This window comes from Glycine max, chromosome 1 (genome assembly GCF_000004515.6).
Source record: "Glycine max cultivar Williams 82 chromosome 1, Glycine_max_v4.0, whole genome shotgun sequence".
In the NCBI taxonomy this organism is placed as follows: domain Eukaryota; kingdom Viridiplantae; phylum Streptophyta; class Magnoliopsida; order Fabales; family Fabaceae; genus Glycine; species Glycine max.
Window position 1 is genome coordinate 1,011,962 of NC_016088.4, and position 21,427 is coordinate 1,033,388.

Sequence of the window (21,427 nt, forward strand, 5' to 3'; positions counted from 1 at the left end):
AAAAGGGAATTAACAAATTTGAAATTTGAATCCTTGAAATTTGAAATTTACATCATATGTTTACTGAATTCTTTTGTTTTGAGAAATAAAACAACTTTGTATGCATCATGTTAAACAACTTTTTGTTTGTTTCTATTTCTTACCAATTATAAAACTTACATACATTCATACATATCTCTTTCATGACCACTCTCCACTTTGTTCAATTTTAACAAAATAAAATAAACTAAAAGATAAATGCATGTTTGGAATGAATTTTGAAATGCAGTTCCTGTATTCCTTTTCCACGCCCAAACAGTAAAATGCATAGAAGTTTTTCTATGAAAACAATAAAATACGTAGAAGCTAATTGTAGTTATTTCTCATTGGGCATTGTTTATCACGTCTTCACTAACTTTTCAAACATATAGTAAGTCATCAAAGTCAAGCCAAAGTCTTTCTCTGTTTTATAATCATCCAAATATCAATTTTTTCTAACCAACAAATTTATTCAAGTTTCTCTTTTACTTTTTGTTTTGATAATATTTTGCATTTTCCTATCACATGGTACCAAATTTCTTACTTTAAACAATTTAATCAACTTTTCACTCCAACCAAAAAAATCACTAAAAATTCTTTAATGAACCCACAATATATCTGAACTTTTTATATTTTATTATTCATGATAAATTAAAATTTAATATATTTAAATGCCAATTGTTAAATAGTAAATAAATATACAATACATCTTAATTAAACAAAATTTAAAATTAATTTATATCCCACGAACTTAAACATTGTATAACATTAAAAATAACGACCGCTAAGACAAAATTGTTGTATAATGGTTGAATAAGTTTATAGATGCTTTTTTTATATAAAAGTATTGTTACTGTTAACAAATTTTATTCTTACAATGACAAAAATTTGAGTAGTTTCTGGTTTGAGTAATATATATCATTGAAGAACAACAATGGTTATTTTCTCACGTTTTTTAAGGTCATCTTACTACTTTATTTTGGCTATGGTCTAGCCCACTTTGCACGAAGAGCACCCAGTGTTGCAACTAGCAACTTTCAATTTATGTGAATCCCATTATAATGCTCTCCAATGGGTCACAATTTCACCTTGAAATGCTTTTACTATACAAGTCAGAAGGAGCAACTCCGTTGAAGTTGCTCTTACCTATATGCAAGCAAATCCAAATAAGTGACGCATTTGTTCAATCATGTGTCGATGATGATAAGATTCATTTACTTTAATTTGATTAATTTTAATACCAAATATTTTTAAGAAGTCATCTATCTTACTTTAAAAGTCATATTGGCTTAAGTCATCTATCTTACATCAAATTTCAATCATTTACCTAAAAAAAACGTGATTTTCTTTCTTCTCTCATTTTTATTTTCACTAGTACTTGAACATATTCATTATCTATAATTTAACATATTTTAGACATCAATTGTATGTTCTTTTTGTTCTCTAAAAAAACTCAAGTGAACCTGCCAAGTAACTTCAACCCTTGCTTGTGACACCCTTAAATTATAAAAAATAGAGATTCTAGTCTGTGCTAGGCAAATTATGTTTGACTCATGTGTTTAATCATGGATTTAACAAAGATGACAAAAATGACCATTTTAGGTAACATTATCAACATAAGTGACTAAAATTAATAATTACAATAAAAGGAACCAAATAAATTTAAAAAAGTAAAATAAAGAAAAAAATAATCTAATTTGGCCATTGTTTTAATCAATTTATATGATTAAGGAATGCTAGCAACACTTACTTTCTAGTACTCTCTTTGTAATTGATTGAAATTTGTTTAAATTACCAATTTTTTTGGATCTCATATATATATATAAAACCAAAAACTAAAAAATCCTTTTTAGAAGTCGAGTTGGCACACTTTCAGAGTCAAAAGTCAAAACCCTAAAAATTATAAATCTCCGCGCTTGCACCCTTTGCAGTTTTTGGCACTGGTCTGCGCTGCTTCGCGGCGTTGTCAACTTCCCTTCACCCAACCACCTTCCATCTCCAAACAAACATGGGTCGGAAACACGACGCCGTTTTGGCCAGCGAACCTGTCGCCGAAGAAGCCCCCTGCAGCCCTGAGCTCGATTCCGAGAAGAAGAAGAAGAAGAAAAAGAAGAACAAAAACAAAGACAAGCACCAAACCGAAAGCAGCCCCAAACGAAAGCTCGACGAACACGACCCCCAAAACGGCACCGAATCGAAGAAGAAAAAGAAGAAGCACCACGAGTCCAAGGGGAACGCCGAGGAAACCAACGGCGATAGCAACAACAACAACGGCGATGGTGCTAATCGCGAGGAAACGGCGACGGATGGGTCTGTTGTGGTCACCGGTAACAATGCGGGAGAGGCGAAATACGCCGCGGTGAAGAGCTTCGCGGATTCGGGGCTGCCGGAGAACGTGCTGGAGTGCTGCAAGGGTTTCGAGAAGCCTTCTCCGATTCAGTCCCGGGCGTGGCCTTTCTTATTGGACGGTCGTGATTTGATTGGAATTGCTGCCACTGGCTCAGGTGTGTTGATGCTGCTGCTGCTGCTGTTGTTTGTGTTTCACGTGACTTGAAATTGGTTCTAATTTTGGTGGTTTTTTGCTTTCAGGGAAGACGTTGGCGTTCGGCATACCGGCGGTTATGCATGTTTTGGGGAAGCGGAAGGGGAAAAGTTCCAAGGGACGAAACCCTCTCGGCCTCGTGCTCTCACCCACTAGAGAGCTAGCTCAACAGGTATTTGCTTGTTTTTTGATGCACGGGGTGGTGTTTCATTGAATTAGAATATAAACTTCATTTTTTTTAAAAATAATTTCATGTGTAATTTTCACTTGTCTGCTGCAAATTGAAATTAGAGTCCTGTATGACTTTCGTTGATTCTTTTAAACTATCCATTTCTGATAATGGTGAGAGAATTTTAGTCTCTCTCTCAAGTTACTGAATGTGAATGATGTAGTTGCTTGCTGTGAGTTTGTTATTTAAGATGCATACTCGAACATGAGAAAGCCATAGGTTACAGGCAATTCATCATCCAGCTTCATCAATTAAATTGAGAAATGAGAAGTTAAATATTGGTGTCCCATGAGATTGTTATATCTCTCCTTAGTCCTTATTGGAACACTATTGAGTCTATAGGAGGAGATTGGTTGATGTTTTTCAGAATAATCTTAATTTTTTAGGCTGCTCCTGTTATGCGGGTTCTACAATTTAATCCCCTGCCCTGCTCTCCCAGATGTTGCTTGCTTCCCTGCAAAACAAATAAATTACCAGTGACTTTATCTTACATTTCCAACTTCCATAGGTCTTGGGTAGTATTACTGATTTACTGAAAGATAATGGCTGATAATTTTCTTTAATTTTTTATAGATATCAGATGTCATGTGTGATGCTGGTAGGTCTTGTGGTGTGCAATCAATCTGTTTGTATGGTGGAACCTCCAAAGGGCCACAAATCTCCTCACTAAAATCTGGCATTGTAAGTTATCAAGTTCTTCTGTTCCTTTGGATGGCTTGTATTCAAATGCCAGTTGAAGTCACATGCTTGTTCACTTCCATATTGAGTGAGTTTTTTTGTTACTTTTTTATAAACATCAAATTGTTCTTTTAATCCTACTTTTTCCATTCAGGACATTGTCATTGGAACCCCTGGTCGTATCCAGGATCTGATTGAAATGGGTATCTGTTGCCTAAAAGAAGTATCTTTTGTGGTAAGCTGTAAATTGTCAAGCAGAATTCTGTTTTTCACTTCACTCTTATTTCTTAATGCATTCTTCTATTATGAAAAAGTTATATCTTTTATTTGCTAGACTCACTGGTGGGCAACTCAGTGTGAGCCTCTTTGTTCTACATTTGCTAAAATTCTAATGTTGGAATATGTTGGATTTTGAATTTATTACATACAATTTGCATCTTGGCTGAATTTTCTTTGGCTTTAAATTGATTGTGAAGTAGACGTAGATGCTGTTATTAAGTAACATATACTGAGCCTTTTGCAAATGTTTACTTTAATTGTCCTAGGTACTTGATGAAGCTGATCGGATGCTTGACATGGGTTTTGAACAAATAGTTCGCTCTATACTGGGTCAAACGTGTTCTGGTATGATACATTTTTTTCAACTGTTTCCTCTATTACTGGTCATTAACTTATTCCACTTAATTTCTTGCTGTAGTTTTTTTTCTTCTAAAATGTTGGCTTAAATTTGTTATAGTTGAACTACTCTGAACCTTACTTCTGATTCTCCATGGAGCTAACATAGATATATTTTGTTTACTCAAATTTTCCCAGCTTATTTTTGTTTCATTAAAAAGAGTATACTTGTCTGCAGATCGTCAAATGGTTATGTTCAGTGCTACATGGCCTTTGCCAGTTCATTACTTGGCACAGGAGTTTATGGATCCTAATCCTGTAAAAGTCTGTATCTTCATTTTCAACAAAAGCTTTCAACTATTGTTTTTATATAAGCTTTTAGAGGAAGAAATATTTAAACTCGTGACAGGTTGTTGTAGGCTCAGAAGACTTAGCTGCCAATCATGATGTCATGCAGATAGTTGAGGTGTGAATTTTATCAAATCTACATTTCTCATATATGCATTTATATGTATTTATGCTTTTAGTGAATATTAATTCCTTTTACATTCATAGGTCTTGGATGACCGTTCTCGTGATAAGCGCCTAGTTGCTTTACTGGAAAAGTACCACAAATCTCAGAGGTATCTTTTCCTGCTGTTTGTTTCTTACATGTTTAGTTTTTCCACATGTTACTAAGAGCTTGTACCTTTTCTCAGGAATCGAGTATTGGTTTTTGTTTTGTACAAATTGGAAGCCAAACGAGTTGAAAATATGCTTCAAGAAGGGTATGTAACACACGCATGCAATTTTATTTTTTAAATTTCCCTGGTGAAAAATCTGGTGCTGGCTCTAAGCACTTGATGATATAATTATAATAGCCTCTCAGGATATGTTAAATACCATCTTCAGGGGTTGGAAGGTTGTATCAATACACGGGGACAAAGCCCAACATGATCGCACAAAGGCACTCTCATTGTTCAAGAATGCAAGCTGTCCTTTGATGGTAACCTATTTTACATTGGAATTATTGTTGGCTCAAAAGTTAGAACAAATTTATGAATTGGTATTTATGTTTGACTGTTTTCTTCATGATATTGTGGCTTTATTGGAAAATGGTTATTTTCTTCTCATCATTTTGTAATTATGATTTTGGAACATTGTTCTATATTTGCTATCTCTGGATAATGTTTATATCCAGATTCTTCTGTGCTTCGTTCCTTCTCCCTTTGAAAGTTCTAGTTTTAGTATTTTTACAGTACTGACTTGTGGATGAATTTAAATCCGCTTTTTAATTCCCCTTAGTCCTCAACAAAAAGAATGTACTGATTGCAAAGAAATTATTGGGTCAATCTATTTTTAAACTTTAATATCATTGTAAGGGCTCCTGTGAATGCCTGTACTGGGTAAAGTACGAATGACATGATCCCTCAAACATTCTGCACACTTTTGTTGTTTTATTCAGTCATATATTTGACTTAACAATTCAATGAGCAGATTGCTACTGATGTGGCCGCACGAGGATTGGATATTCCAGATGTTGAAGTAGTGATAAACTATAGTTTTCCTCTGACTACAGAAGATTATGTTCATAGAATTGGGCGAACTGGACGAGCTGGTAAAAAAGGTGTTGCCCATACATTCTTTATGCAGCAGAATAAGGTAGTATAAATTCTCTTTATATATTCTAGGTTCTTCTTTGCACCCATGCATGCTGTTTCTATTATATATAATTGGTGTTTTTGTCTTTTCACCCTGGTATCAACTTAAGAATGGAAATTTTCAGGGACTTGCTGGGGAGCTGGTGAATGTTTTAAGAGAAGCAGGGCAAATTGTACCGGATGCCCTCCTGAAATTTGGCACACATGTAAAGAAAAAGGTCTATTTTCTTTTCCACTTTATCTATGCACCAGTTTAGATTTTTTCTATGATGGAGCTAGGATAAACATTTCGTTGTTTTGGCAATCCTTTAACTCTTGTCTTGTGCAAAACATTTGATTGATTGATAAAACTATAAATTTTCAATCTATGATAGGAGTCCAAACTTTATGGGGCACACTTCAAGGAAATTCCTGTTGATGCTCCAAAGTCTCAAAAGAAAACATTTGACGACTCTGATGAAGACTAAGTGCTGGCTACTTGTGTTTATTTTTGGCTGAAGAAATATATGAATTCGGTCATTTCTTACTCTTTTTGGCCGAGTTATTTATTACTTTAAGAGGTAATAAAAAAGGTTAGTTATAAATAGATTAGTGAGTCTTTTCATGTTGTAGCATGCACCCATCTGTGCTTTCTTTTGTTTTTGTCTTCACTTTGAGATGATAATTTTGTATTCACACATATTTTTAGCTGTCTAGAATTGTCTTATAAGTTACAATTTCCAGGGTTTGACATTTTAGATTTTTAATTGATTAATTAATTAATTTACTATTTTCATTTGGTGGTAGCTCGCAGTTAAATTTTATCTCCCCGACTGCTACATTAATTCTGTAACCATAACTATGCTTGTTATACCAATTTATGTGGATTGTTAATGAGGATGGTGTTATTATTTTTTTATTTTTTTTTGCGTTAGCTGGAATCTGTATTATATATAGTAGGGATCTTTCAATTGAGAAGATCCCCTTCAGTGTTATTGTCTCCAGTTCCGTCGTGAGGTTATAATACCTGCACATGAAAAGATATTTTAACATAAGGTCCACTTTGAGCTGTTTAGCCATGTGATTTTGCCCATTATGACTATCAAACTCTTGAGTTAATTCGTTAAGTTTATGAGTTCACTTATGAGTTGACTTGTATGCAAACTCTCAATTGCAAACTCTGTAGTTTTTGGGTAGATTTTATAAATCTGGTGCAAAGTTGGTAGACTCTTTAGTTTACCATCGAGTTTGCGAGTCAATAAGTTGAAAAAATTAGACATAAATATATTTTTTTATTATTTTTTTTAATGTGTTTAGGGTTTAATATACATCATTTGATGTGTCATTCCTAAATTGAGGAACCTTCGTCTCTATCAACATCAAACTCATTCTCCAACAAGTCTTCAATGTAAATATTCTATCACTACTATCATTTTCGCAAGTTATTATTTTATAGTGATGCATTATTAGACTTGGTTATTTAAGTATTGTAGAATTTTTATTTATTATTTTACTTTATTATGTTATTAAAATATTTTATTGGTATGTTATTTATAAGTATTTTGTTATTATTGTTATATGAAGTAGTCTCTTATAAGTTTATGGAGCTCTTATGAATCTGTACAAACTTTCAAGTTTGATGGTCTTGCTAATAATTTTTAAGCAACATTTAATATTTGAAAGTTTAATTTGTAATGAGAAGACCTTCAGTTGTAATGAATGTCGTGAATCATAATAACAAAGTTATTTTGACAACAATGGCTGCAATTGAAAAAATGAATACCGTTGTGCTACTAGTTTGAGCTATTAGTTAGAACAGACAAAAAATCACAGAAAAATTCATTGGAAATGGGTGTGATGTGGTGGCACGATAGTGTTTTGGAGTCCTTTTTTTTTTTTTAAACACGAAAATAGTTTTAAAAATCTGTTTGTGTAGTCGGGTTATCCAAAATTGGTCGGATCTAATTGGATTAGATGTATGGTCAGTTCATTAATCAAACTGATCTGGTTATGCCATTGAATCTGGATCGGATTGAATTTTTAAATTATATTTAAAATCATTTGATTCAAGGTTAATGTTACTTATTTATTTATGTAGGTTGACATAAACAACATATTCTTTTACATATTTTATAATAAGTTAAAATTTATGGAAATTACAAAATTATGAGTTGAGTATTTTAAATAAGATCATATAAAGATAATTAAATGATTTTTATTTTTGCATATTTTGAAAGCATATATTATATTAATTTTGATACATATTAATAAGATATTAAATAATTTTGAAAATAATATATATATATTTATTTATTTATTTTTAAAAATGGTATTGTTTAATAAAATGTTATTTAATTATGTAAAGAGTTGTAGTGGTGTAAATAAATCTATCTTTTTATATATAATAAAAGTCAAAAAAGTTATTTGATGAAATTTGTTTCGCTAGTAAACCTTTCTTGGCCGAAGACCAAAGAAATTATAAACTAATTTACAGCTACACATTATTTACATTTTTTAATAAATATGTTTTATTTAATAAAAAATATTTATTATTTATATAATTAATAACTTTCCTAAAATATGTTGCTCTATCTTAAATAATATATAATTTAAAATTAAAAGAATAGCAAATTATATGATTTAATGCATTTAAAATGAGAAAAATTATGAAGTAAAAAAAAAAGAATGTATCTACTATTCGTTTAAAGCTTTAAGTTCAAAAATGCATAACTTAAATTAATTACAAATATATGTTTCTTCGCTTACTTTATAAAATCTTCTCATTTAAAATGAAATAAATCCTAAATTATCAGAGGTCAATGCTAACCTTGTCGGATCATTTGCTTTCCATATAGAAAATATTTCCCTTTAAAATTATTAGTGACAATCAAACAATAAACAATGTATGTAACTAAAAGTTATACCAACTGTCTGTTAAAAAAAAAAAAAAAACTTGTACCAACTAACCTATAGTCTAGTTTTTTTTTATTTGACCTATAGTCTAGTTTAGATAAAGTTTTAACAAATATTCATAAGAGAAAATAAGAAAGTAAAAATAATTAATTTTTAATAAATTAAAATCAATGTATACACTTTAATTTTTTAAGATCTTTTCATCTAGCTTATTAAAAAATTAAGGTCTATATATATTTTTTTCTAAACCACGTACATTTTTTGAGTTAAAATAATTTCATGTTAATTGATTTATATTCTTGCTCATAACTAATGTGCATATAATATACATTGCCTTTTTGCTTGAAAAGAAAAGAAAAACTAAGGTGTATAAATTGATTTTAAATTAATGATAAAAGATTGATTTGGAAAAATCGTTTTGTTATTTCCTACTTCCTTCTATTATAATTTCTCGTCAAGAAATCTACCTAACTGAACTCTTTATTTAAATTAAAAGCTAGGTTTTAAAAAGCAACCATAGTAATGGTTATTAAATGTGATGGATGCAATTACAATTATAATCATCATAACTTCAAAAACTGTGATATTTGTAATTGAAATTGTGGTCAAGGACTATTTTTTTTTTAACTTTTGTCAGAAGTTTCTCACCAAGTCAGAGAACTGGTTTCATTAAGTCAACATTCAAATTCATGCTTGATTAGCGTGTGAGCTTGCAAAGTTGCCCGAATGACTTGCTCTCCATAATAACCTACAAGAAGGAATAATGCTATATTTAGAAAATTAGACATTCCCCATTTCCTTAGGTACAAAGAAAAAGCCAATAATTGAACAGTTACGGAGGCTGTAACCTACACAATCTAGTCGTCTGAACGCGTATTAGAAGCCATTAATCATTGAAAAAGTATTCAGGGAATGATGAAGCAACCACTCAGAAGTTGCAGAGAAACTCTAATTACATTTTATAAAAAAAAACAACTTTTCTGTCCTTTAAAGTACAACAAAGGCATAATTTATTAAGTTCTTAAATACTTTTAATTATTTACAATATACTAATACGTATTATATAATTGTTACATTTTTTATACAATAAACCTTTTTTGGAACATATGTAGTGCATAAGTGAAAAAAATGTTATTTTTTGCATTACGGGATTCGGTTTGTAACCATTTTAATTTAGTCAATGTCCTTTATGACAATCCAATGGCTGATTGGGCATTCGGCTTAACCGTGTCAAAGGTGTTGCAATCCCCTGTCATGTAATTATGTTCCAATTAGTAGATATAACCGCGTGTTCAATGGGAAAAAAAAATTATTGATAATGCTGTTACTACTATTATTATTAGGAAAAAAATAGACACCCTGTGCTTAATGGTTTTTTTAAACAAAAAAAATATTAATAGAAATAGGTAAGTGATTTGTGAAGATAATTTTAGGGACAAAATTAACTTAGATGAATGTAGTTATATGAATAAAATGAACATAAAAATGTGTACACCAAAACATCATATTTCATTTATATATATATATATAGTTATAGATTATTATTATATTGGTTGATTGATGTTATATTATTGACTAGTCAATGTGCTTTTTTAATTTTTTACTATTAAGATGAAATAAATAAAATAATAACAAATAAACATTAAAGTGAATTATAATTGTACGATCATAAGTTAATAAGTATTTAAAGATAAATGCATTTAAAATTATAAAACATGTTTATGATTTTGTACTTTTTATTTTATCTCTTTCTGGCTATTGTTTATATCTTTAAATTGTTAATAAATGTTTTAAAGGAAATTATAGTAAATGTTAAAAAGCTACTCATAATAAGAAGACATTCTAGGAAATTTAATAACATCAAAAAGAAATTTGCTTTGTTTCCAAACCGTTGGATGTGATTGGAGAGAGTGTGCGACAGACCATCTATGTGAGTGAAGGAGATCTAATCAATTAGGTTTTTAGTTAGTATCATAGTTTTTATTAATTTAATCTTTTTAGAATATAAATATTTCATATTTTATTGTAATTTATTTCATTAATGATGTTGTATTTTATTATTCACTGATGATGTTTTTTAAAAAATCGGTACTTTACTATATTTAAACTCTTGATTTAATACTAATATTTATAATACATGCCATAAAATAAGAAAAATATATAAATAATTTATTTTAAAAGAAAGTAAAGATTCATATTTATTCACAGAATATTAACTCATTGATATATATACTTTTAATTTAGAAGCAAATTAAGCTTAAGATATGCTTTGCTTTAAACTAAAATTTAATACTTTTCTTGCAAAGTTAAAATTAGACTTCAATTACAGAGTAACCCGTTTATCCCTTGATAAGAATTAAGAAATATCTTCCTAACCATTCTGATAAAAATTGATAGTTTTCCTTTAATTTTATACGAAGCTGAGATTTCCTTAATTTAATCTAAACTTTCATGCAAAATAATTAAAGACAGATTCTTCACTAATCTAAATACATCATATATTTGTTAAAGAATCAAAATTTGCATTGATTATGGTCTACTTCTTTCACAATAACACTGTACATGGGTAGTTGAGTTGATATTCGTGCAAATATGTGGACGGAAAGCAAAGTGTGCAATACGCGTATGATTTGAACTATTCTCTAGAATTTGTCATGTATATTTGCAACGACAATTTTCTCCAGATGCTGATGTGAATATTTTGATTCGTTGATCTCAGAAAAGTTTTGCTAGTCATCATCTTCTTTTGTTTGTTTTCGTAAAATACGACGTCACATCTTTTTCATCGTGGAGAAGTTGGGCAGTTTTGTGACGCGGAAAAATAAGGCATTCAATCAAATGCTCAGTTGACCAGAAATAAGGGTGTTATTCAGACACGAAACCTTCAACATGGCCATATAAGCACAACATCAGGGCCAAAAAGGAATTCACAATTTCATCATCAACTCATAGCAACTATTCTTGTCAAAAAGAACAAAAAAAAAAAAAGACCCAGAAACCTCATCATCAAGTTCTTGCAACTCTTTCTTCCATTAGAGAAAAAAAAAAAAAAACAAACCATGGCAGATAGTTCAGTATCGTTTTTACTGGACAAGCTGACTTTGTTACTTCAAGCAGAAGTGAATCTGCAGAGAGGGGTCCGTGAAGATGTTCAGCACATCAAATATGAACTAGAACGCCACAGGGGCATCTTGAGGGTGGCTGATGCTCTGGAAGACAAAGACCCTGAACTCAAAGCATGGGTTAAACGAGTAAGAGATGTTGCTCATGACATGGAAGATGCTATAGATGAATTTAGCCTTCGCCTTGTTGATCAACATGGACAAGGCAACAGTTCTTCTTTTCATGTGAATTTTTTCATCCGGCATAGGATTGCTTCAAATATACAAAATATCAAATCCAGAGTGGACATTATCTCCCAGGGACGTCCAAACATAGCTGGGATTGGCTCAGGCTCAAGTCAACGGTTAAGGCTTGATAGCCAAGGAGATGCACTTCTGCTAGAAGAAGCTGATTTGGTGGGTATTGACAAACCCAAAAGGCAGCTCAGTGACTTGCTTTTCAATGAAGAAGCAGGTAGGGCTGTGATTCCCATTTATGGGATGGGAGGGTTGGGGAAAACCACCTTGGCAAAACAAGTCTATGATGATCCAAAAGTGAAGAAGCGTTTCAGGATTCATGCTTGGATTAATGTTTCTCAGTCTTTTCAACTAGAAGTGCTCCTGAAAGACCTGGTTCAACAGCTCCATAATGTCATTGGCAAACCATCTCCGGAAGCAGTTGGACAAATGAAGAGTGACCAGCTCAAAGAGTTGATCAAGAACTTGCTTCAGCAAAGCAGGTATCTCATTGTGCTGGATGATGTGTGGCATGTAAAGGTATGGGATTCTGTCAAACTTGCTTTGCCTAATAACAACCGTGGCAGTAGAGTGATGCTTACCACACGCAAGAAAGATATAGCTTTGTATTCCTGTGCTGAATTGGGTAAGGATTTTAACCTTGAATTCTTACCTGAGGAAGAAAGTTGGTATCTTTTCTGCAAGAAAACATTTCAGGGTAACCCATGCCCTCCTTATCTGGAGGCAGTTTGCAGGAATATCTTAAAAATGTGTGGGGGGTTGCCACTGGCAATTGTGGCAATTGGTGGTGCATTGGCTACAAAAAACAGGGCAAACATAGAAGAGTGGCAGATGGTTTACAGAAGTTTTGGGTCTGAAATTGAAGGCAATGACAAACTGGAGGATATGAAGAAAGTGCTTTCCCTGAGTTTCAATGAGTTGCCTTACTATCTCAAGTCCTGTTTGCTGTACCTAAGCATATTTCCCGAGTTTCATGCTATTGAGCACATGCGATTGATTCGCTTGTGGATAGCTGAAGGGTTTGTGAACGGAGAAGATGGAAAGACACTGGAGGAAGTTGCAGACAGTTACCTCAAGGAGCTCTTGGACAGAAGTCTGCTGCAAGTGGTAGCAAAAACCAGTGATGGCAGGATGAAGACTTGTCGCATGCATGATCTTCTAAGGGAGATTGTCAATTTGAAGTCAAAGGATCAGAACTTTGCAACAATAGCCAAAGACCAAGATATAATCTGGCCAGACAAAGTTCGACGCTTATCAATCATAAACACATTGAATAATGTGCAACAAAATAGGACCACATTCCAACTTCGGTCTCTGCTGATGTTTGCCTCATCAGATTCACTCGAGCATTTTTCTATACGTGCATTATGTTCCTCTGGTTATAAGTTACTCAGGGTGTTAGATTTGCAGGATGCACCTTTGGAGGTTTTTCCTGCTGAAATTGTCAGCCTATACCTTCTCAAGTATCTGAGTTTGAAGAATACAAAGGTGAAAAGCATACCAGGTTCCATTAAGAAGCTGCAGCAGTTGGAGACATTAGATCTTAAACACACTTATGTCACTGTATTGCCAGTTGAAATTGTGGAGCTCCAACGATTACGCCATCTCTTGGTGTATCGTTATGAGATTGAATCCTATGCTTATTTACATTCAAGGCATGGCTTCATGGTGGCTGCCCCTATAGGACTTATGCAATCTTTGCAAAAGCTTTGTTTTATAGAGGCGAATCAGGCTTTGATGATTGAGCTAGGAAAACTCACTCAACTCAGGAGGCTTGGCATCAGAAAGATGAGAAAACAAGATGGTGCTGCTTTGTGTTCATCCATTGAGAAGATGATCAATCTCCGCTCATTGTCCATAACTGCAATTGAAGATGATGAGATAATTGATATTCACAACATCTTCAGGCCTCCTCAGTATCTCCAGCAGTTATACTTGGGTGGGCGTCTAGACAATTTTCCCCAATGGATAAGTTCTCTCAAGAATTTGGTCCGAGTGTTTCTAAAATGGAGCCGGTTAGAAGAGGATCCTCTGGTACATCTTCAAGATTTGCCAAATCTAAGACATCTTGAGTTTCTTCAAGTTTATGTTGGTGAGACATTGCATTTCAAGGCAAAAGGGTTTCCTAGTCTGAAGGTGTTAGGCCTTGATGATTTAGATGGACTGAAATCAATGACTGTGGAGGAGGGAGCAATGCCTGGTCTTAAAAAGCTCATCATCCAGCGCTGTGATTCATTGAAGCAGGTACCATTAGGCATTGAACACCTAACAAAACTAAAATCAATAGAGTTTTTTGATATGCCTGAAGAATTGATTACAGCACTGCGTCCAAATGGAGGTGAGGATTATTGGAGAGTACAACATGTCCCAGCAGTTTATATCTCCTATTGGAGGGATGGGGGTTGGGATGTCTACTCATTAGAGACATTAGGAGAGAGAGAGAGTGATTCCAGTTCTGGTACTGCAAAGAGAAGTCTTGAAATTTGTACACTCTGGAAGGTTTAACTTTGATTTTTTCTTTTAACATACTTGCATGTGTGAGTGATGACAATTTTTTGTTGTACATCAGCTTGCATATGCAAGTGAATGTAGTATTTTGTTTTTTTGCAGTCACCTGAGTCCTCACTGTAAATTTCTTCATGTTTCGACCAAATAAATCAGGGAGCATAATATGAATTCTGAGGTTACTGAAAAAAAATGTTCAATATTTAGGTTTACCAAAGCATCCATGATCCATTAGCTTTTGAAACTCTGACTATGATCTGTGGCTCTAAATGTTGGACAGTTGGAGATTTCTCCATAACTAATGAACTAGCTAAATTTAAATGAACATGTTAATGCATAAGAGTTACAAGAATGTGATGACCAGTCGTGAGGAGTTAGGCACCACATTCAAGTAATCCTGTTAATGCGTAAGAGTTGCAAGAATGTCACAAATTGTAACGAGTTATGAATTTGCCATTATTGTCATCTGAGACAACAAAGTGATAAGTTAGAGTTGCTGCTCGAGAGAGAACAATATTTTCACTATGAGACTATTGTAAATCATCCTAATTTACTGAGAGGAAGAGACAAGAAAGATCTCCTAATTGGCTGTGAGGAAGAAAGATCTCTTACATCTAGTTGTAATCTTATTTCAACAGTGGAGACATTTTATCAAATTTAAGTCCCATGAATTTTTTTCCTTACTCACATTGAGAGAGGTTGTTATCTAAACATTTTTGGGTCTTGGCTAAGGAAAAAATTGAAGTAAAATAAAACTTTCAAAACCATACAAAATCAAAATAAAAAAGAAAATTTTAAAAATATAAAGGATCAAAATAAAACTGTAAAAACATAAAGAACTAAAATAAAATTTTTAAAACTTAATGTACTAAAATGACTCGAACATAATAAACTAAAAATAATATTTATCCTAAAAGAAAAAGTAGCTCTTTAAAAAATAATCATAATGTATGGTGAAATTTGGTGAATCGAGTTTTTTTATTTATTTTAAAAACACTATTTTTTTCCCATGCATTCAGTTATGTTTTATTTTTCAACAACTTATTCCCCTTAAAAACACTGTTTCTAAATTATTCCGAATTCTTCAATTCCTTTTTTCTCTTTTAATTTCATACATATTCTTCTTTTATAATTTACATATAAAAACTAATTTTCATTACTATATCAGAATAAAATTAATTATTATCTAAAAAAAATTATTTTTCAACAAATATGTCCAAAGAAAAGTTATTTTTTTATTATAATTGAATATAACAATAATCTATTACATATATTAATTTAATTTTTGCAATTCCCTAAAAAACAATGGTTATTTGAATTTAAAGAATAAAATAAACAGTATTTATGCAAGCTTATTAAAAAAAGAAAATATATTTAAATTATGGAGGATCCAAATAGCCTTTTTTTAAAATAAAAAAAAGTGCACTCTGTATTTTTTTTATTGACTCATACATCTATTATTTATTTGATATTGGATGGATGTATAATGTCATAGAGAAATTATTTTTACACAAATAAGTATAGTCTGATTAATATGAAAAATAAATGCTCCGCAATAACATTAAAGTAAAAAAAAAAAAAAAAATCTATTGTTTACTGGTTTTGGGGTTTGTGTGGGGGTTCTATAAAAGGATTAGGAAATGGGAACAGAAGAGAACAAAACATAGGGATAAGGAAGGTTGAAGAAGAAGCATGACGAAGAAGGGGAAGAAGCAATTGATGTCATCGGCGCCGTGGAGAGGCGAGGAGAGTGAAGAATCCTTCAAAGAGGGAAAGCTGAAAGTGACGAGGCAGGGTGATGGCACTTCCACCATGCACGTCCCTGCCTCCAAGTCCAAGCATCATCACCATGACCTCCACGACGACCTCGGAATCGAGATTGATCCTGAACTACGCTACAGCTTCCAGCGCAATTTTCAGGTATCTAACCATTACCTGATCCCTAATAACTTTTTCAACCTGTCAGCTATGTTTGATTTAGGAAATTAGTTTGTGAGATTGATACTTATTCTCATACTCTATGATTCACTAGTAACATAGTATCATGCTCTAGAACCTTTAATTCATCATTATATTATAAATTGCAGCGTATCCCCAGTTTTGCTTTTGCTATTACATTTTATGTGCACCTTACATGCTAATGCTATCCATTTCTCCTTTGTTATCATATTTATAGTATTATAGACTTAAATGGCGCTTTTGGTCCTCAAGGTAGTGTGATTGTGCGATTTTGGTCCCTCAGGTACCAATTGCTCGCAAATTGGGTCCTCCAAGTATTGCAATTGTGGGATTTTGGTTCCTCCAAGTATTGCATGGCACTGGGTGATGACGTAACAACTAATGTTTTGCCTAAAGACATATGCTGATGTGACTTAATTGCACTTTTTGATCTCTTAGAATTGCAATGCCTAAAGGACCGAGTTATGTCAGCATATGTGTTTCAAATGTCATGTTATCATCCAATGCCACACCAACAAAATTTGTTAAAAATTTAATGAAAGACTGTCGAAACCAAAATCACATAATTGCGATACTTGAAGGACACAATTTGTGCAATTGGTACTTGAGTGGCCAAAAGTACAATTAAGCCATTATTATAAACAACTACAAGCATGTTTGGAAACCTGTTAGCATCATTACAAAAAAAGACATTCAGACATCTCAAAGCATGATTTCAATGTGGGTTTAGTTGGACGGAACTAATAACCAAACACACGCTATGTATCATTTTCTTTTTTTGTGGAATTGATTTAGCATTTAGTATTCTTCTCCAAATTTTGGACTAATGTATTTTTTTTATTTTTTTTATATAATGCAGTTTCTTCAGCGTGTTTTTAGCATTGACACTATGGTGAAACCTCTTCCTCCTGTCATGGCATACAATGTCTCTCGCAACTTGAACTTCTTCACTCGCATTTTCACACAATTCTTTGGTATGTTTGATTTGTTGCACCTTTTTCCACAGCTGAGGTTGAATAGAATATAATATATAGATTATAGAACTAAACTGATTTAATTATTTTAAGCAGAATGGAATGTGATAGAAGTAAATAAAATTACCAAATAGTCATTTGGACATTTTATGATGGGAATGGAGAAAATTTTTCATTCAATTATTTGGAAAGTGAACAAAATAGTAAGGGGATTAGTAAACAATAAGTTGATTCTGTCTCATAATGCTTCCAAATTGGGGGAGAAAAATAAAGGCTTCTGTTGTTGAGAAGGGATGGAATCTATTTCATCAGGTTTCATTTCATTTCATTCCGCTGTATTTTAGTTTTCAAAAAATCAAAGCAATGGCAATCAAATAGCATTCTATTACGTATTATTCCCTTCTAACCCTTTTCATCAGTTTAAACATGAGGAGTGCCAGTAACACACTCTCTTATACACTCCTTCTAGCACATTCTATACATCAATTTTAGTTTTCTAGCACCTGAGGAGTATTATTTTCAATCAATAATCGATTGTGCTACTTGCATCTTTCTTCAAACTAAATATGTTCTCGTATTTTTTGCAAAGCCTTCAGGTCATCTATTATTCTGTGCTCACCTTTACTGCTTTATATGTGCACAGCATTCTCAAACCATTTTGCCCCTTCTCTTTCATTATTCATCATATATTGTATACCATGTAAATTGATTACATGAGTTTCTCTGTTTTATTTGGCATGTGACTGATATATTATTTGGCATGTTATCATCTATGATGGTAAAAAATTATTGGTTGTAATTCTGAGTTTTTCATCGAATTAGTAGTGTGTTTATTTTGGAAAGCATGTATTTGTTAATCTTTTATGTTTCCTTGCGTTTCAAATGCAACAAATATCCATCAAACTTGAGATATTGCCCCGTTTATATAATAACATAAAAATAACATGGTTTATGTTGCAGATCCTGAAGGTATTGCAAATGCCCAGAAATCCTTGGGCATAGGACAGGAAGATAAAGTTCGCAAAGTTCGTTGAAGACAATGGGGGAAGCACAAAAAAGAATGTGAATGGAAAAAGGGAAAGAACTTAGAAGAGGAAATAGACTTATCTTTATGTTTAACCCTTTCCTGATTGATCAATCGTGGTATTGTTTAACTCTTAATTTTCAGTTATATATATTACAAATTGAGCAGCATGACAATTTGATTATTTCATTATCTTTACAAAAGCTAGAGATCCTTGAGAATATTGATAGCAGCCCTAATCTAATCTGAACTAATTTTAGTAGTTAGTCAACCTTGAAATTCTCTATTGGATAAGTTAAAGGAAATATTATTTTCAGTTAATAAATGGATGAATTAATCATTAATTATCATCTCTTTTTTGTTAGGAAATTATCTTGCTCATTATCTTACCAGGGATTTTGTGAACTTGTAGCTTCCCCCCCCCCCCCCCCCCCCCGACACTTTAAAGGGATGGTGTACTAACGACATTAGAACCTGCAAATGTTGGATTGTGTGAAGTATAAAACAGGGAGAATTATGATTTTAACGAATTTGTCCAAATAATGATTAGAAACTTTTTTTAATGAAGAGAGTTTTAGAACATAAAGCAAGCAATTAAATTAATAAAATATTTTTATATGTTTCTATTAAGAATTTAAATTTAAACAATCATTAGAAGGCAAAGTTAAAGTTAAAAAAACCCATAAGAGCTAAATTTAACTTCATTATGAATTTATATACTTTATAAACAAATAAGTCATCTTTGACTTTATTAATTAATCTTAATTTATTATTTGTTATTGTTTTATACAATATACAGGGCCAAACTCTTATCCTTGTACGAGTGGCTTAATTCGAACCAAAACTATGGTTGATAATGATGTCCGACTCTTCACTCCAACCTCAAATCGCTCATTGGGGCCTTTGATATCAATATGGATCTTGCATTTTGTCACTATCTACTATACTATCTATCATAGCATAAGCAACCTATCAAATATTATCTCTCAACATGAAATCCTTAGCCAATATGTGAGTCTCTTGAGAATAGTTCAGTGATTTATGCTAGATAAATAATTAGGAAGGCATAAACAATAAATATAGCAGTAGAATAAATTCAAATAGAATCATAACACATACAAAATTTACAATAATCAATTATTATAAAATTTAAAATTTAAAATTTAATAGTAGAAGAGTTTAAAAGAGCCTAGATTGAAGAGCACTATGTGTTGTCCTTAGAGAAAAAATATCCCTACTGCATTGCACTGGTAGAATAAGTATATAATATAATTTTATGAATATGAGAAATAAGCAAATTATATTATATTTTGTTGTAGGTGTGTACCTATTCTCTTTATTTTCCCGTAAGAGGAAGCTATATATATAAAAAAAAACCGCCAAATGTGAATCCCAAGTATCACAACTAATAAACCAAATAACAAACAAAATAAATCTTAATAACATGCAAAAGACCTCCAACGGATAAAAATAATTAAAGACCTAGTCAAACACAATTTCTGAAAGATAAGAATAAACAAATAGGGAATAGTTTTTATCTTTAGAAAAAAAAATTGATTGAGGAAAAAATATATATTTACTTTAAATTTTAAATTATATAGGAAAATATTTTCCAATAATTTTCGCTAGATTTCCCACCAAATACACCACCTCCACTTGCCTGTAATTACACATTAGACCCCCTCCCCTCTTTAAGTAAGTCTTATCCTCATTGATATTGTTACTCTACTTGATCCTTACTCGAATGTTAGAGATTTTTTATTTTGGTCTAGATAGCATACTTTAATTGGAATTATTAGAAAAACGTTATTTCGGGTGATAACACAGGAAGTTATATTCGCCACTTATCCTAAAAGAATAAAGTAGAACAAGATTTTGAATTCTTTTTTAAACATGATATCGTTTGTTAGGAGTCAATAATATTGAGATTTGTGTAAGAGATTCACACATTCCAATTACACTTTCTCATGCACAAAGTTTAAGTAGCTTTTGAATAAAAACCCAATATGAACAACCGAGATCATAACAAATTAACAGTGAGCTTTTGATAATTTTTATCTAATTGTGTGTAAGAATATACGGAACTATTATGTTAACTAATAACAAAAATAATTTCTTCTGCTAACCAATAGTAAAAACTATTGGTAAAAACTATTGCTTCTGATTAATAAAAAAACAGCTCCTGGAAAAAAAAAAGACTCAACCTACTTGTAATATATATAGTTCGATATTTCACAAGATGCTTGTGTAGTGTTCTACTAGCTTTGTTGATTTTCCAGTACTCACAACTCAAGCCTTGTTTCCAAAACAAAACCCCTTTTTTTTATATATGGAAAATGTTTGAAAATTGCATTTTATTGTAGAAGACATTGCATACTACTCAAGGTACAAATTCTTAGTCCTTGTGTAAATTACATCAACAAGGACATTTTCCATGATACACTTCTCTAGCATATTTTCCATAATACATTATACGCTCAAGGTATTAAAGAATACACGTCTCTAGCACTATCCAGCGTGTGAATGGAAAAATTTACTCGTTTTTCCATTACCGAAATGTTTTTTTTTTTCTTTCTAATTCACACAAGTAGCTTTTGAATAAAAACCCAAAATGGCCACATCAGAGATACATGAGACTTTACTGTCTTTGACTTTGCTTCTAACAAACCAATTTGCTCTCTTTATATTATAATTTGGTATCGTCTATATTTATCATTTTTCCACTTAGTCTACAATAAAAATGTAAATGGTCGTTTGATTCATTGAGCATGTTCCAAGATTCTTATTGTAGTCAAACACAGAGCCCATTATTATGTGGACAACAAGACACCATACAAAAGCCCACAGTTTTAAGGCAAAGGAAAGCCGAAAGTGCCAATTTATATACAATTTCTATGTAAATCACCTTCTTAGTATGGTTGGTGTGTAATCATATATATTCGTATTTTCCAAAGAAAGAACCTGCAGAGACTTCTTGCTTCTTAGATACTTC

General features: G+C 32.1%; 3 protein-coding genes across 3 annotated transcripts; all 3 read left to right on the top strand.

The window, feature by feature from the left end:
* The first annotated feature begins 1,954 nt into the window (after positions 1 to 1,954).
* SLTI248 (DEAD-box RNA helicase) lies at positions 1,955 to 6,595 on the top strand. Its single transcript, NM_001250943.2, has 13 exons — positions 1,955 to 2,522; positions 2,608 to 2,732; positions 3,363 to 3,470; positions 3,622 to 3,702; positions 4,013 to 4,091; positions 4,321 to 4,406; positions 4,492 to 4,548; positions 4,638 to 4,705; positions 4,781 to 4,849; positions 4,974 to 5,067; positions 5,559 to 5,723; positions 5,848 to 5,940; positions 6,097 to 6,595. The coding sequence occupies exons 1-13, from the start codon at positions 2,027 to 2,029 to the stop codon at positions 6,187 to 6,189; spliced, it is 1,614 nt and encodes a 537-aa protein (NP_001237872.2). The 5' UTR covers positions 1,955 to 2,026; the 3' UTR covers positions 6,190 to 6,595.
* A 5,078-nt stretch (positions 6,596 to 11,673) lies between these two features.
* On the top strand, positions 11,674 to 14,478 carry LOC100305458 (NBS-LRR type disease resistance protein). Its single transcript, NM_001248742.1, has one exon. The coding sequence runs from the start codon at positions 11,674 to 11,676 to the stop codon at positions 14,476 to 14,478; it is 2,805 nt and encodes a 934-aa protein (NP_001235671.1).
* Positions 14,479 to 16,132: 1,654 nt separating this feature from the next.
* On the top strand, positions 16,133 to 18,619 carry LOC100500447 (uncharacterized). The gene is made up of 3 exons (NM_001251313.2): positions 16,133 to 16,398; positions 17,297 to 17,411; positions 18,372 to 18,619. The coding sequence occupies exons 1-3, from the start codon at positions 16,171 to 16,173 to the stop codon at positions 18,443 to 18,445; spliced, it is 417 nt and encodes a 138-aa protein (NP_001238242.1). The 5' UTR covers positions 16,133 to 16,170; the 3' UTR covers positions 18,446 to 18,619.
* Positions 18,620 to 21,427: the final 2,808 nt, after the last annotated feature.

Coding starts and splice junctions, on each gene's coding strand:
- SLTI248 (NM_001250943.2), top strand. CDS start 2,027: ATGGGTCGGAAACACGACGCCGTTTTGGCCAGCGAACCTGTCGCCGAA. Junction 4,706..4,780: donor AAGTACCACAAATCTCAGAG/GTATCTTTTCCT, acceptor ACCTTTTCTCAG/GAATCGAGTATTGGTTTTTG. Junction 5,068..5,558: donor ATGCAAGCTGTCCTTTGATG/GTAACCTATTTT, acceptor TTCAATGAGCAG/ATTGCTACTGATGTGGCCGC.
- LOC100305458 (NM_001248742.1), top strand. CDS start 11,674: ATGGCAGATAGTTCAGTATCGTTTTTACTGGACAAGCTGACTTTGTTA.
- LOC100500447 (NM_001251313.2), top strand. CDS start 16,171: ATGACGAAGAAGGGGAAGAAGCAATTGATGTCATCGGCGCCGTGGAGA. Junction 16,399..17,296: donor GCTTCCAGCGCAATTTTCAG/GTATCTAACCAT, acceptor TATATAATGCAG/TTTCTTCAGCGTGTTTTTAG. Junction 17,412..18,371: donor CATTTTCACACAATTCTTTG/GTATGTTTGATT, acceptor TTTATGTTGCAG/ATCCTGAAGGTATTGCAAAT.